The sequence below is a fragment of the Centruroides sculpturatus genome, unplaced genomic scaffold (genome assembly GCF_000671375.1).
Source record: "Centruroides sculpturatus isolate CEXI.00-Female unplaced genomic scaffold, Cexi_2.0 scaffold61, whole genome shotgun sequence".
In the NCBI taxonomy this organism is placed as follows: domain Eukaryota; kingdom Metazoa; phylum Arthropoda; class Arachnida; order Scorpiones; family Buthidae; genus Centruroides; species Centruroides sculpturatus.
The window spans coordinates 738,866-755,155 of NW_019384572.1; the positions used below are offsets into that span (position 1 = coordinate 738,866).

General features: G+C 29.8%; 1 protein-coding gene across 2 annotated transcripts in view; it reads left to right on the forward strand.

Annotated features, from left to right (window-relative positions):
- Window positions 1-16,290, forward strand: part of LOC111624217 — a 32,269-nt gene that overhangs the window by 4,208 nt on the left and 11,771 nt on the right. For both annotated transcript variants that reach the window (XM_023367030.1, XM_023367029.1), the window contains exons 2-4: window positions 9,359-9,479; window positions 13,271-13,330; window positions 14,213-14,429. In XM_023367030.1, coding sequence (XP_023222798.1) covers window positions 9,359-9,479; window positions 13,271-13,330; window positions 14,213-14,429 — 398 coding nt within the window. The remainder of the gene's footprint in view (window positions 1-9,358; window positions 9,480-13,270; window positions 13,331-14,212; window positions 14,430-16,290) is intronic.

Here is a 16,290-nt window from a genome sequence, read left to right on the forward strand (position 1 = left end):
TCCTTCACCGGAGGCATTATGTCCCACACTAGGAGGTATAGGTAGGGGTTTTCCCATCAGCAAATTTGAGACCGTAAAGGCATTTCTCAAATTCTCCGGTACTTTTGAAGGACGGGCTACAATTAAAAATAAAATTATAAAAACCTACTTGGTGAAATAAAATGTGGATGTACCAGTACATACCTACATACCTGATACAAAATATTCTTCAATTGTACAAATATACTTTTAAAGAAAATTATAATTAAATATAGCTTTGTAAAAAACGTGCATAAAAATAACATAAAATATTCCTTACTTTTTAAATCATAAAACAATCCACTTAGTCAAATAGCTAGCACCCTACGAGTGGCTAATGAATGGAATCAGAGACGGTTGCAGTGCATGCATACACACAGACTGCCAAATCCCCAGGGTGCTGATACCAGTCAATGTCAAATACCTCTTTTGACCTCTTTTGTCACATCACTAGTATATCTCAAAGGATGTGACAGGGTTGTTATAGATTTTAAACGTTTCTCACCATAGCTGTAAAAATCTAAATATGTTAAACTTAATAGTCATTTGTTTTCTAAGTAATTCGCTTTAGGACCAGGTGTCCACAGAAGTTTCCAAAATTTACAACTTTTCGATCACTCTCATCGAACTGGAAAAATGTCTGTCTTTATTACATCTAATATTTTGAAGAAATCAGTCCCACTGTACTCAGCTAGTGATTGGTTTGGTTAGGTTTTTGTTTAAGTAAAATTCCAGTTCTTTCATCAGAGCTTTATGTCCCCAATTCCCTAATCGCTTAATTATTTAACCACTTCTTAAGTAGAAATAAGTCAAAACTGGTTACTTTGTACTCAAATATTTGTAGTCTTGGGAAAGAAGTGGAAAGACAAATTTTTACAATAACGGATACATAAATTGTAAATGTAAGGAAGATAAATTCTAGAGCTTTTTCTGTACCTCGTGCATCTCTCTCATTCATTAAATTTAGTTGTAAATGATGTAAATGATGCTGTCAAAGTAACAGTTAATTTTTTAACATTTTTTTCTACATCCCTTTATAGATGGGACATTCAAAATTGTAATATCACTGGTTTAACATTGAAATCTGAAAGTAATATAAAATTGGAGAGCAGAATAAAAATATCAAATATTTTAATGAATTTTTTTAAACTCCTGTCAACTATACAGAACTATCATAAAAACATACTGGTAAACTCCTATCGGTTGGGTTAAGTTATAAATCTACTCGTGATTCACATAATGGGGCAAATATCTAGCAGGCAGGCTGCTAATAGCCCAGAACCAGTCCTGGATAGAATAATTGGAAACATTATACGATATTTTGGTGTGTAGCTTCCACCAGCTAAACTGCGTGAGGTTGGTGCTCTGTAAAGCGCATGTGCGAATGCTTATAATCTGGCTGTTTGGTTTCAACAATACAATGCTTCCATTGCACTACTGATATTCAAATATACAATAGCAATCTTATCATTTTTCTCATGTGTAGTATAGAAATTTGTAATAAAATACATAATGCGGTTATAATAAAATATTAATTTTAATTAATCCAAAATATGTTAAAATATGAAAATAATCGCACAATATGTATTTATTTTTAAGAAAATACAAGGAAAGCGGCGCTTCCACTGCTTCCAATGATGGCACGCCACTGATACAATCAGGAGTCACTTGGAAAATTTTAAAAAGTTGCTAACCATTTCATCAGTTTTAAATTTTTTTCTTCAATTCAAATTATTTATCACTACCAGTGTTACTTACTAATTCATGCAGATGCTGGTAGCCTTATCAGTTTGGAGTCTGAAAAGCAAAAGCACATGTTAAAGCTGTCACTTAGAAATAGGAGTCATTTCTGAATAATTTTGAATAACACATTTCATCACAATCTTAAGTAGTATTTCACAGNACATAATGCGGTTATAATAAAATATTAATTTTAATTAATCCAAAATATGTTAAAATATGAAAATAATCGCACAATATGTATTTATTTTTAAGAAAATACAAGGAAAGCGGCGCTTCCACTGCTTCCAATGATGGCACGCCACTGATACAATCAGGAGTCACTTGGAAAATTTTAAAAAGTTGCTAACCATTTCATCAGTTTTAAATTTTTTTCTTCAATTCAAATTATTTATCACTACCAGTGTTACTTACTAATTCATGCAGATGCTGGTAGCCTTATCAGTTTGGAGTCTGAAAAGCAAAAGCACATGTTAAAGCTGTCACTTAGAAATAGGAGTCATTTCTGAATAATTTTGAATAACACATTTCATCACAATCTTAAGTAGTATTTCACAGGTTCTGGAGTGTCAAAATTTTTATGCTTTAGTCTACTGAAAAAAGATCAAAGTGAAAAAATGTCACTTCCAAAACAAACTTTGTCAGTGAATAACAAACAATGCATGACACAACTGGCTCTGTGTCATCTGAAGTGAGTGCCACATGCATCCAGTGTCCCTTGAAATATGTCGGCATCAAGAAATGGCAACCTCTCAATGTACTCATATTGACAGCCAAACACAAATGACAATGTGTGCCCTGGGCCACAGCCAATTTGAATTGGGTTGGAGCAAAGTAGTGTTTACTGACAACGATTATTTTTGAGCTGTGACAAATTGATGTCATCAGGACACATGTGCCAACAAAAATTGATGCCAGTGCACAGATCTGCTATCATGGTGTGTAGTGGCATCAGCACTTGAGATACGGTACAATGCCTTTCAAAATCATTTGGAGGTTCATTAACACTGAACAATATCAAAACATCTTGCACAAATCTTTTGGAGACAATGGATTTGCTCTATACCGGGGTTGTCCAACCTTTTTTTCCTAATGGGCCAAATGAGAAATTTATGTATATTCAGCGGGCCACAAAGGTACCTTTATATAAATATATTTTTTTTTAAAAGTTCAAAATGTGATTATCAAATTGTTTTTACTGTCACAAATATATATAATTACAAAAAAATACTGTATTATTTATTGACAGTAAAAAAAAAAGAAATTATACTCACACAAAATAAGAATTTCCTTTTTATAATATTGTCAATATCTGCTTTTATGATACTAGTTTTAATTGTAAGAATGTTAGTTAAATGGGAATCACTCAACCTATTTCTTTCAGCAGTTTTGGTTTTTTGGTGCATGAAAAGAATTGTTTGCAACAGTATGTACTAACCGCCATGCATAACAGTTTTCTAGATAAAAAATTTTCTATTAGCAATTACGTCATTATGACATCAAAGTGTATCTAGTGAAACAAGAATAATTTTTCCAACATACTTTACCAAAATAAATGAAAATGTACCTAAAAAATTTAGGGTACAGTGAGCTGCATAAAAATATTAAGTGTGCCACGGGTTGGACATCCCTGCTCTAGACAGAAGGATACACTCTTCAAGAAGACAATGCACACCCACAAATTGCACGGTCAAGACAAGAATGGTTTGTGGACCACAACATCAATATCCTAAACCAGCTTGCCTTAAGTCCCAATATTAACCTGATCAAAAATCTTTGGGCTATCCTTAAGAACCAGCTTGGAGCACCAAGATCCCAAAAACAAAAAAAAAAAACATTTGGTGCAAGAGGTTTGGGATACAATTGATACCAAGCTAGTGGACTCACTTGTGAGAAACATGACTCATCAACTTGAGGAGTGCATTGTTAAGAGCAGAGCAATGATTAAGTGCTAATTTTCATAACTAGTCATAAGTTTCAAGTTTGTAGTTTGTGGCTGTGAACAAATTTTGAGATTTAATTGAGAAATAAACATGTGAAGAAACATTGCATTTGTCACAATTTTTTTGCCTTGTGCTACATTATATTAACAATTTATGTTAACAACAAACACAACTGATTGTATTGTTCCACAAATCTAGGTCATGCACTGGGCAGGTTGATGATCTGAGTTCCATCTGAGATGATCTGAGTTCCATCATTCAGTTGATCTGAGTTCCATCCAGCAAGTTTTAAAACTTGCTGGATGGAACTCAGATCAACTGGCTAGGATATCTTTCCAATCCTAATTCTGATGATTATTGCTGTAAGCTCACCCAGGATACCTGCTGTTCTGGCTTATGAACTGGTCAATGGCATTTTCACAGTTGTTTCTGACCTTTGTTCCTGTTTTTCAGCTCACCTTCTTCAGAACTTACTTTACCTTCTGTTCTCCCAGCTCTGACCTCTCTCACTTCCATTCCTATTCCATTTATAGGCACCTTTCTACCAAACCTTTGGTTAATGCAGTGGTACAAAGTTGGTATCACAAGACCATCAGCTACAGCATTGTAGATGTAAAAAAAAAGGGGGGAATTACATTGCATATAATTGCATTTAGGGCTGATTAAGTGGGAATTTTTTTTTTCGTGGAATGTTTTTTGACTCCCACAATAAGAAAAGGATAGGCTTGGGAATGCAGAAACAAAGTAATATTTATAGATCAGATTTTTTTCTTTAAATAATGTCAAATTAGTTGCCTGATCTTGACATCCTCATTAATGATTTTTCAATTACCTGTATAATATTTAGTAAGCAATCTAAGTTTATATTGTTTAATTGAAGAACATGTTGAATATTCCTAATTTACATGATCTAAATGAAAATTGAATATTCTGTATATCTACAGAATATTCAATTTTCAAGAATTCTTAAATTTTAAAAATTTTATAAGTTATGAAAATAATTGATGTATATTTATCTTATTTACAGTTATATAGATGAAACTTGCATTTGTCCTGCATCAGTTTAAAATATAACATGTATACAGTGTAGTTAGTTTACTTCTTAAAAGATACTGCAAAACTGGATGAGATACATTAAAAGCATTAGTTAATACCTTTACTTCTTTCACATCATGAAACAATATAATGCATTCTCAAATTAAAAAATAACTTTTTTATAATACTTAACTTTGCCTGTAGGTCAATTTAATGTAAGTGAAATTTGGTGTGTGATTACTTAACAGGAATGTGATAAATAACCTCTCTTTATAATATTTATGGAGTACATTAAAATATATACAATTTTACTATATGGAATGTTTTTATTTGTTATTCAAATGTAATGTCAATGCTAAAATCAACTGTCTGTATGTCATTCATAATGATTTTCACATCTATTCTAAGTTGTGCATTATACCTCTCAGCTCTTATTTTCAATGGCAGTTTGAATACCAATTAACAAATACTTGAATGCATCATGCAATATTCTCATATTTCATATGCTGTATTTAAAGACATAAAAAGTTATTTTTTTATAGTATAATTTAATTGTTATGATTTTTTTTTTTATAATACTTGTGTCAAATTTCCCAGAGGCCCTTAACTTTTAAAGATATATTGCAGTTTATCTTTTAAATCATTCACAAAATGTATATGTGATAAGCATTTGCATTTACTCAAGCCACTGCAAGTTTTAATTTGTAAATTAATATTTACTTGATTATAAAAAATTAAGATATGGTAATTTTTAACTTTTTATGGATTGGAAGAATGTTCAGTTCTGTTATCATAAAATATGGGAAAAATTATTTCATATTTTGATTCAGGATATAAGACTGAATTTTGACAAATAAAATTTTAAATGGTATAAATAATAGTTAAGATTGAATAGTTTTATTAATTTTTCAGTTGAAACAGAAATGAATCATTATCAGTTGATTACATATCGATATTAAACTTGAATTATCCTTTACATAGATCTTAATTATTCTTATATCTATCTCTAATTTTTTCAGGCATTTCTTCAGAAGTAAATACAGTAGAGTGTCGATTATCCAAATCAATTGGGGACTGGGGTTGTTCGGAAAATCGATATTTCGGTTAATCGATTATGTAAGAAAAAATATATTAATTTATCCCATGTTGAAATTTTTTTCCATTGCGTGTCACTTTGCGTTGAATTTTCGTTGATGTTAAGCCTAACGAAGACTATTGTATCATTAAAAATTATTTTTTTATTTTATACAAACAAAATAAATATATTGAAAAATATAAAAACAATAAAAAATTATACTTCAGAAGTTAATTTAGTATCAAAAACGTAAACTATTTGAGTAGCCCAAGACATAGCCNATATAATAAGAGCATATCTAACTGATATCAAAATGAATAATACAATTTTCATAAAGTGAATTTCCATTAATATTCAATAAATACCATACAGATGCTCACTTTGAAATTGTGGTTGTTCGTTATGAGAGACTTATACAAATCCGCGAATGAAAAGTTACAAAAAGAAAGATACAAAATTTAATTATATCACACAATATTCTTTATTCTCTCCGAACTGGTTCTTTTTTCTTCTTTTTTTCCGGAATCCCAACTTTACAAACTTTATGCCTTTCTTCTATACACAAAGAAAGGAACAGGCTTGCCCTCTACTATCGCCAGGGTTCGTACACATGACAATCGTCAAAATAACAAAAAAAAAAAAAAACTAATTATATAACTAACTTACATCTAACTTATATCTATCTTATAACTAATGAAAAATAAGAGTACAGGACAGATAGATACGGAAACAAAATGTAGGGAGAGTGGAAATACCCAGGGTTTGTTTTATTACATATATATGCTTATGGCACCAACTTGATATCTTTTGCTCTAAAGTCTATACGGCTACTTCTTGATATCGAAAAATTGTCGTCTTTCCTTGGATTATTCATTGCCCTTACAGCTTTTTTTTTTATTTTTTCGAAACTGTCTGTTTTCTTTCTTGCCGATCATTAACCTTAACTTCAGGTCACGAGCACTCGCTTTTTCCTTCTGCTTTATTCGGGATCTTCACCCAGAGTGACTCGTTTTCTGTCCATTTTGCCCAGGGCCCCACTTTCTCTTTTGTTCTTATTTACGTGGAAAAGATAATCTTACCCCAGGGGCAAAAGGGTTAGATAAGAAGGTCTTAGAAGGAACAAAGAAACAGGAAAGAAGGCTAGGATTAATTCAAAATAAAATATACAATATCATAGCCAACAGCCACAAAATGATGTAAAATTGTAATATTGAACAAAATCAGTGATGCATATTCTTCACTCTAAAATATTTTACAAATTTTACTTTGTTGTTTGTGGCAATCATTTTGAATTTTGTCTTGAGTGCTTTCAAACTTTGCCACACTTTCACTGCAGTAGCTAACTTAAAGCAGAAATTGCTAAACTATCTTTTAATAGAGCTGCTTTAATTAAGTGTCTTTATCAAGCAACATATCCTATGTCTTTGTTCACTAAGGATATTTGTTCTAACATGGTTGTGTAATTTAGTGAATTTTATCACTACATTACAAATTTTTCTTTAAGTGCTTACAATTACATTGATTAAAAATAAAATTTTTAACCAATGAAATTGTAATGTAAGCTATCAGACATTTAAATAAAGAAATGTAAAATCAAAACCAATTATACTTTCTCAGAAAATGGATTTAATGAATGAATATATATAAATGTTTTTGGTTTATTTTATAAAATTTTGTCAATTGAATTTTTTAGTTTGAAACCTGAGGCAAGTTTATATATATATATGTTACTGTGAATGACCGATATCTGGTGAATGTCAACATTCTCTGGTGAATGTCAGCATTCACACAGTCGTTTTGTGTATGTACGAAATATTTGCTAAATATCATTATTTCTCACTTACACGCACTGATGGTGAATGTTGAATAAAAATATTTTTATTACGTTAAGACAAAAATGCAACTTTTTAATATGTCAAAATAGGAGAAAGCTTAAGTAACAGCACATGTAAATAAACTGTTGAACCTAAAACAAACAGCATATTCTAAATCATTAAAGAAAATAATACAATAATAAACTTACACATAAATTATGTGATTAACGTTATACAATCTTATTTATTGCAACAGCTTAAACTGTTATGGCACTTTGAATTGCACAAGTGTCCCTTGCTTTTACAACCGCATTTATTCGTGGAAAACTTCTTTTTGTAATGACAGCGTATATAGCCTTGCCCTCCACTTTTTGAATTAGCTGCAGCTGCTTCTCCAGTGGTATTTCTTAAGAAGAAAGCTCATCTATGGAAAGTAACTTTTTTTTTACAAATTACGAACTGATTACAAGTATAAAGCTGCTTGAGGGTGCCATTTTTGTTTGCTAATTTATAAAAGTTGCCGTCTTCTATTCCATCTACAACCGCCAACACATTTCGAGCATCTGTACAGCTACGGTTGACATCAAGGACTTTATTCGTACGGTATCACCAATTTGAGCAGAAGGAAACGGCGAAGAATTTGGCGACAGACTGTCGCCTCTCTATCAACATTGGCTTCTCGGGTGTCGTTTTGACCTCCACCAAAGCTTATCTGTGCTTGTTGACATACACCGGTGATTGTTCAAATGTATAATAATATAACCAAATATTCGGTTTTTCACCGACGTATTTTGTATGTGTCGACATTCTCTAATTTCGGTCTTTCACAGTAACATATATATATATAAAAACAACACTTATATATTTGTTTATTAAACCCATTTGTTAGAAAAGTGAATGGTTTTATTTTACAAGTTATTTATTCTAGCTTTGGTTTTGGATTTTAAATAAAGAAAAGTTTGATAATTTGCATATTCACTTTTTTATGTCATATTTATATCTCAATTTGTATTGTCCATTTTTATATTGATTAATAACCTAATTAACAATTTTATTTCATTTCATTCAGAAGCATTGGTTGATAGGTAAATAACAATGATTTGGACTATAAGATATAATATAAAAGCTCATTCTTATTTATAAGAGACTTTTGGGAAATGAGGTATCAGTACAGTTGTAAATCAGGATCACACTGTATATGGGTATTCTGATAAAATCTTCTATGTTCTCTAATTTTTGTTACTTCTATGCATTTGGAGCTAGAACTATTTGAAATGACTAAGACACTCACTTTGTTTTTAGACACTTCACTTTGTCTAAGACCTTTCTCACTTTGTTTCTAGCCATTTAAACACTGAGCACAAACGTTTTCGGCCTTCTTCAGGTACACTGTGGTCTGTTAGAACATCGGTTGGTAGATATTCAAACGGTGTCACTGTTTACATAGGTTTCATCTTACCAGTGATGCCATTGTTGTTGATAAGGTTTAGACGATACTGAGGGCATTAAATTTTCTTTTGATACAAAATTTAAGGTGTGCGGACGACAAGTGATGGGATAGTTGCTAAAGTTGTTTAAACAGCTACAAAGTGAGAAAGGTTTTGTCTTAGTCATAATTTTTGTTAACAAACAAAAGTGATAAAATGTTTTAATTCTTTATAAAATGACTTATTGATATTTTGCTGGAATTTATAAATTACTACTAATTTTAATTTATATTTTTTCTTACATAGTTTAGAAAAACTTCCTTATGTATCAGCTATGAAAACTTACAACGAAGAACAATTTCAAAATGATTTTGTGGAATCACTTCTCAAATTAAAAGAGACTTTAATTGTTTATAGTCAAGATACAGTAAGTATTTTGTTTCGCTAAAAAATAATTTAGATGAAAATATTTTGTAGTTAAACATAAAAAATGATATTAATGCATTTCTTGCACTTAAAATTGTATCTAGATTTTATATGTAGTTGAAATATCAATCATATTACAACAATGCTTATTATGCACCAATAAGTTATAAAAGAATAGATAGATATTAAGTTACAGTGGTACCTCGGTATACGTCTGCTTTAGAATACGTCCAATTCAGAATACGTCCTGTTTGGACGAAACAAATTTTGCTCGGTATACGACTTTTGTTCGGTATACGACATAATTCAATTATACACGCCATCAATGAACAAGTAGCACTATCGGTATACTAGACCAGACTAGATGTTCGTGGTGCAACGGTTTATAACTTTGTTAAATTTCTTCTGATTTTAATTCGTAAGTAAAATTTTATTTTTATTCATCATGAATCGCAAAAAGACAAATGAAAAGTGACAGAAAACTAAAAAAATGACTAGAATTACAATGGAACTGATAAAAGAGATTGTTGAGAAATACGAAGGTGACACACATGTTCGAGATTTTAACTGTTGCCTACCGTATTCCAAGAACGACGATATGGACAATCGCGAGAAATAAAGACATTATTAAATCTGCTAACGTTGCGAAAGGGGTTAAATCAATTTCTAAACAGAGATCGAAGACATTAGATTATGTCGAGAAATTGCTTTTGCTTTGGATAACTGAAAAACAGTGCTGGAGACAGCGTATCGGACGCAATTATTTGCGAGAAAGCTAAAAAGATACATGCTGATCTCATGAAAAATCAAGCAGGAACTAGCCAGGAAAGCGAGGTGTTTAATTAAAAGCCAGCCATTTTTTTACACGAGAACGGATGAATCATTTTTACATTTCTTCTTATGGGAAAGGTTGGTTTGGTATACGTCCAATTCGGTATAAGTCCAAACATCGGGAACAGATTAAGATCGTATACCGAGGTTCCACTGTACTTTCAATAAAATAATTAACCATATTGCCAGAGGACAAAACAAGTAACAATAGCAAAAAATATTTAAAGACAAAGAAAAGGATTATTACTATTCATGCTGTGAAGCTGGATTAATTAATGAAAAACATTTAACAAAAATTATCATTAGTTATTACTGAATGAATTATGGCTTTCTGTAATAAATAGATGATAACAATGTCCACATTTAGTATCAAAATATGATTTGACAGCAAATGATATTGTAATAATTAATAATAAATAAAGTACTGCTATATTTAAGGTTACCAATAAATTTATCATTAATTGAAACACTTTTTACCTAATTTTAGATCATCATTAGCATAAAATTTTTATTATATAATAGAATAAAACAAAATCATTACAAATTTAATCTGAATTATAAAAGCATTATATATATTTAAAAATTATTTTTAGAAAATCATTTTAAAAATATTTAACTAAAATTAAATAAGCTTCAGTGAAAATATATATTGCTTGCAATATATATATATAAAAGCATATCTCAAAATTTGGCTAAAATAAGTTAGATACAGCTTTAAATATAAGCCTGGTTCCTCCTTATTGTGATGGAGTGATGTATCTCTATGTAAACCAATTGCATTCTATGATCTGCATTAAACTACATTTACCTAGAAAGAGAAAAGGAAAGAATCAGGTTTGTCTCTTGTCCACAAATCAGATAGACTCCCTAGCAAAACTACAGGAGCACCTCTACTCACGAACTTTCAGACTTATGAACAATTTTGAACGTACATCTAAAATTTAAATTTTGTGCAAATTCTGAAGTTTTCCACTCAGTCTTAGAGTGTTGTTGAAGTCAGTTTTTAGGCAGTAATAAAAAATTAATGTGGATTTATTTAACAAAAAATGGCACACTTAAACTGGAACTATATAATCAACTAACTGACACCTAAATGCAAATTCCAATTCCAGCACATAAACAAACAAAGTTTAATGTTCAAACGTTTTCAGCCGTCTTTTAGAGGATCTCATCAGGAATGAATGCACAAAAAAAAACACAAAAACAGTTCTATCCTTTGAAAATTTCTAACTTTCAAACCTTGCTGTGTTCCAATTTTTAAACATTTAAATGATGTTCAATACAGAAATCATTTCCTTTACCACATATAAATTAAATAAATAATTACAAATAAAATAATTATTATACTCTGTGGCAATCTAAATAATACTTCCACAATTGTGGTACTGTGTACCGCAATATAGTCTGAGTTAATGTGCATTCAACAGAGATTTGAAAGTTAGAAATTTTCAAAGGATAGAACTGTTTGTGTTTTTTTGTGCATTCATTCCTGATGATATCCTCTAAAAGACAGCTGAAAACATTTGAACATTAAAATTTCTTTGTTTATTATGTGTTGGAATTCACATTTAGGTGTTAGTTAGTTGATTTATTTCTATTGTGTATTGTCATTTTCTATTTTTGGATGGCTTCTCACATTCCATCGTTGCTCATGAGGTGGCATCAAAGTCTGTAACATTGGAGTAATGGCATTTCTCATATTGTTTATAATTTTTATAAACTCTTACAATTAGTGTTTCAAAAATGAATCTAAAATTTAATAATAAATCTAGCAATGCATATAAATACAAGAAGGGTCCCTATTACCCTGGAAACTGAACTGGACATTATAAAACTAAGTGTGTTATGTGACAAAAAATGTATTTGAAACACCCACTACAAAGCAGTAGCAAGTGGATAAGTGAGCATAATGTATTCTATTAAGTACATTGAAGGATTAAATACTTAAAAATACATGATTATTCTGTGTACAAATATACTTTCTAGATTAGTTTTTGACTTACGACAAGACCTCAGGAATCATTTGCTGTTCATAAGTAGGGGAGCACCTGTATTTAATCCTTATCATTTTGACATATTTTATATATGGCAGATTAAGCAAATTCAGTTAAAACTTTGAATAATTCTAAAGTGAATTTTCCTTAAATGTTGCTAATTTTTAATTTTTCTAATATCACACATTTATTTCAAAATTCCTATACCATTAACAATCATATAATTTTAAATGATAGACATATTGAAAATTATTAAAATACAAAGAAATATATTCTTATTTTTATTTGATTTCTTTTAAAATAGCTAAATAAATTTAAAAATTTAGAAAATTCAAGTCAAATAAAAATTTACTGCTGTTTTTATACAGACAATTCTAGTTTATATTTTTTATTTTTGTAAAAAAGAAAAACTAATTATTTTAATGATATTCATTTATATGCAATTGTTCTTTAATAATAATTACTGGAGAAGTAATAAAAACCTTAGATTAGTGAAGATATATACTGAATTATTCTTTTCACTTTTAAACTTTAATATAAATATTCAAATGTTATCCAAATAAATAATATATATATAAATGCATATATCTCACAATTATAAAAAAAAAAAAAAAAAAAGCTACTTGTTAATATTTTACTGTATTGTCAATAAAATTTAGTAACACATACTTATCTTTCAAATCATCAAGATAAAAATGAAAATACTTCAAACTTGTTTATTTATTATTGAAGATTAATTTCTTCTTGTGTACATGAATGATAGTTAAAAAGCTATATATAGTTTTTGTTCTTACATGATTGAAATTATAGATTAGTTATTGTTCTTATTATGATTATGGTTATTATGTTATAACTTAAGAATTATTGTGTACAATATATACTGTATTTGCATAACACTTTTTCAAATTTTAATATGTAATAAATATTTTTGAAGATTTTATTAATAAAAAAAAATTTTAATTTTTAGTTAAGTCTTGAAGATTTCATTCATTCACAAGAAAAGGATAATAACTTTCACTACTTAAAGGTAATTTTTCTAATTAAATGCTATTTTCATTACTTTTGAATATGATAAAAATCTAATTATACAGACAGGAAATATCTTTTAATAATAGTAAATTAAACTTTTACATGAAAAGTAATTGTGAAATTATCTTTAAAGGATATTAAAAGGTAATAAATTTTTAAAAAGATGAGAAAAAATGTATAATTTTTAATTGTACTATGATATAAAATTTACATATTATAATTACAAAAGCTTAAAAGAAGTAATTTTGTTGGATTATGATAAAAATTTCTATTTTAAAAAATATGTAAGTTTAAAAAGCACTAAGACATATTATTCCAAAGTTAAAATTGTGACACCATCTGTTATGCAATTTTATTTTAAAACAATTTTTATATTAATAATTATAAAAAAGGTAAAAGGCTTAATTTTGAGGGTAACATGAGTTCTTAGGAGATTGTAAATGACAATAATGAGTAAAAGTTTCATTAAGTATGACCCTATTTAAGGTATGACACAAGATCTCTTCTCTATTTTCCCATCCTTTGACATTTAACCATCAACATTTAGTTACATCAATGCCTCACATATAGAAATAACCTGCCAAGTTTCAAAATTTTTGGTTTATCTAGTACTGAAGTATAATGTAGAATAAATGCCTGCACAAAATTTTTAAATGGTTTTTTTACATTTTTTGGCTCCTGGAATCATAAAATGCAAAAAGTAAGGAGTCAAAATTTGGTTTATTGCCATAATTTCCCTGTGTTGTTTTCTATAATGGCTGAAAAACTAAAAGTCTAAGACAATACATAAAAATTTTCATTTTATTTATCTTAAATATAAATCCTACTCTAAAATAAATTTTTATATTTGTCTTGAATGAAGAATGTTTTTTCTTTCCAGAGCACATTTGACAAAGAATCATCATTAATAATTCCTTCAGTTGTAAATCCAACTCAAAGTTTATTTAAATTAAATAAAAATTATAAAATTAAACAGCTGTATTTAAATGAAAGTTTTGTTGATGATATTGTATCTGCTGCAGAAAAGAATGACATTATCATCTTATATTCATCAGATAATGATGTGATAAGTCGGACTATTGTCCTAAATAAATTAGGTTAGTATAATTTTTTTGATTTTACATATACAGTGGTGCCTCGTATAACGTACGCCTCGAATAACGGACGCTGCGAATAACGGACTTTCTGTTTGACCGTTACGTGACTCGAGCAACGGACTTGCTGCGAACAACGGACTTTCCGTTCGGCAGTTAGGTGAGACGAACAATGGACTTTTTTCGAACAAGTGCGAATGATGTTTCCACTCTTTTGCCGTTGCCAATGACAATCTGCTATTTTTAGGATATATTAGTATTATTAGAATGTATTATTAGTATATCTGAAGTAGAAATGTAATGTAATATATGTTGANCTACTACTACTACTACTACTACTACTACTACTACTACTACTACTACTACTACTACTACTACTACTACTACTACTACTACTACTACTACTACTACTACTACTACTACTACTACTACTACTACTACTACTACTACTACTACTACTACTACTACTACTACTACTACTACTACTACTACTACTACTACTACTACTACTACTACTACTACTACTACTACTACTACTACTACTACTACTACTACTACTACTACTACTACTACTACTACTACTACTACTACTACTACTACTACTACTACTACTACTACTACTACTACTACTACTACTACTACTACTACTACTACTACTACTACTACTACTACTACTACTACTACTACTACTACTACTACTACTACTACTACTACTACTACTACTACTACTACTACTACTACTACTACTACTACTACTACTACTACTACTACTACTACTACTACTACTACTACTACTACTACTACTACTACTACTACTACTACTACTACTACTACTACTACTACTACTACTACTACTACTACTACTACTACTACTACTACTACTACTACTACTACTACTACTACTACTACTACTACTACTACTACTACTACTACTACTACTACTACTACTACTACTACTACTACTACTACTACTACTACTACTACTACTACTACTACTACTACTACTACTACTACTACTACTACTACTACTACTACTACTACTACTACTACTACTACTACTACTACTACTACTACTACTACTACTACTACTACTACTACTACTACTACTACTACTACTACTACTACTACTACTACTACTACTACTACTACTACTACTACTACTACTACTACTACTACTACTACTACTACTACTACTACTACTACTACTACTACTACTACTACTACTACTACTACTACTACTACTACTACTACTACTACTACTACTACTACTACTACTACTACTACTACTACTACTACTACTACTACTACTACTACTACTACTACTACTACTACTACTACTACTACTACTACTACTACTACTACTACTACTACTACTACTACTACTACTACTACTACTACTACTACTACTACTACTACTACTACTACTACTACTACTACTACTACTACTACTACTACTACTACTACTACTACTACTACTACTACTACTACTACTACTACTACTACTACTACTACTACTACTACTACTACTACTACTACTACTACTACTACTACTACTACTACTACTACTACTACTACTACTACTACTACTACTACTACTACTACTACTACTACTACTACTACTACTACTACTACTACTACTACTACTACTACTACTACTACTACTACTACTACTACTACTACTACTACTACTACTACTACTACTACTACTACTACTACTACTACTACTACTACTACTACTACTACTACTACTACTACTACTACTACTACTACTACTACTACTACTACTACTACTACTACTACTACTACTACTACTACTACTACTACTACTACTACTACTACTACTACTACTACTACTACTACTACT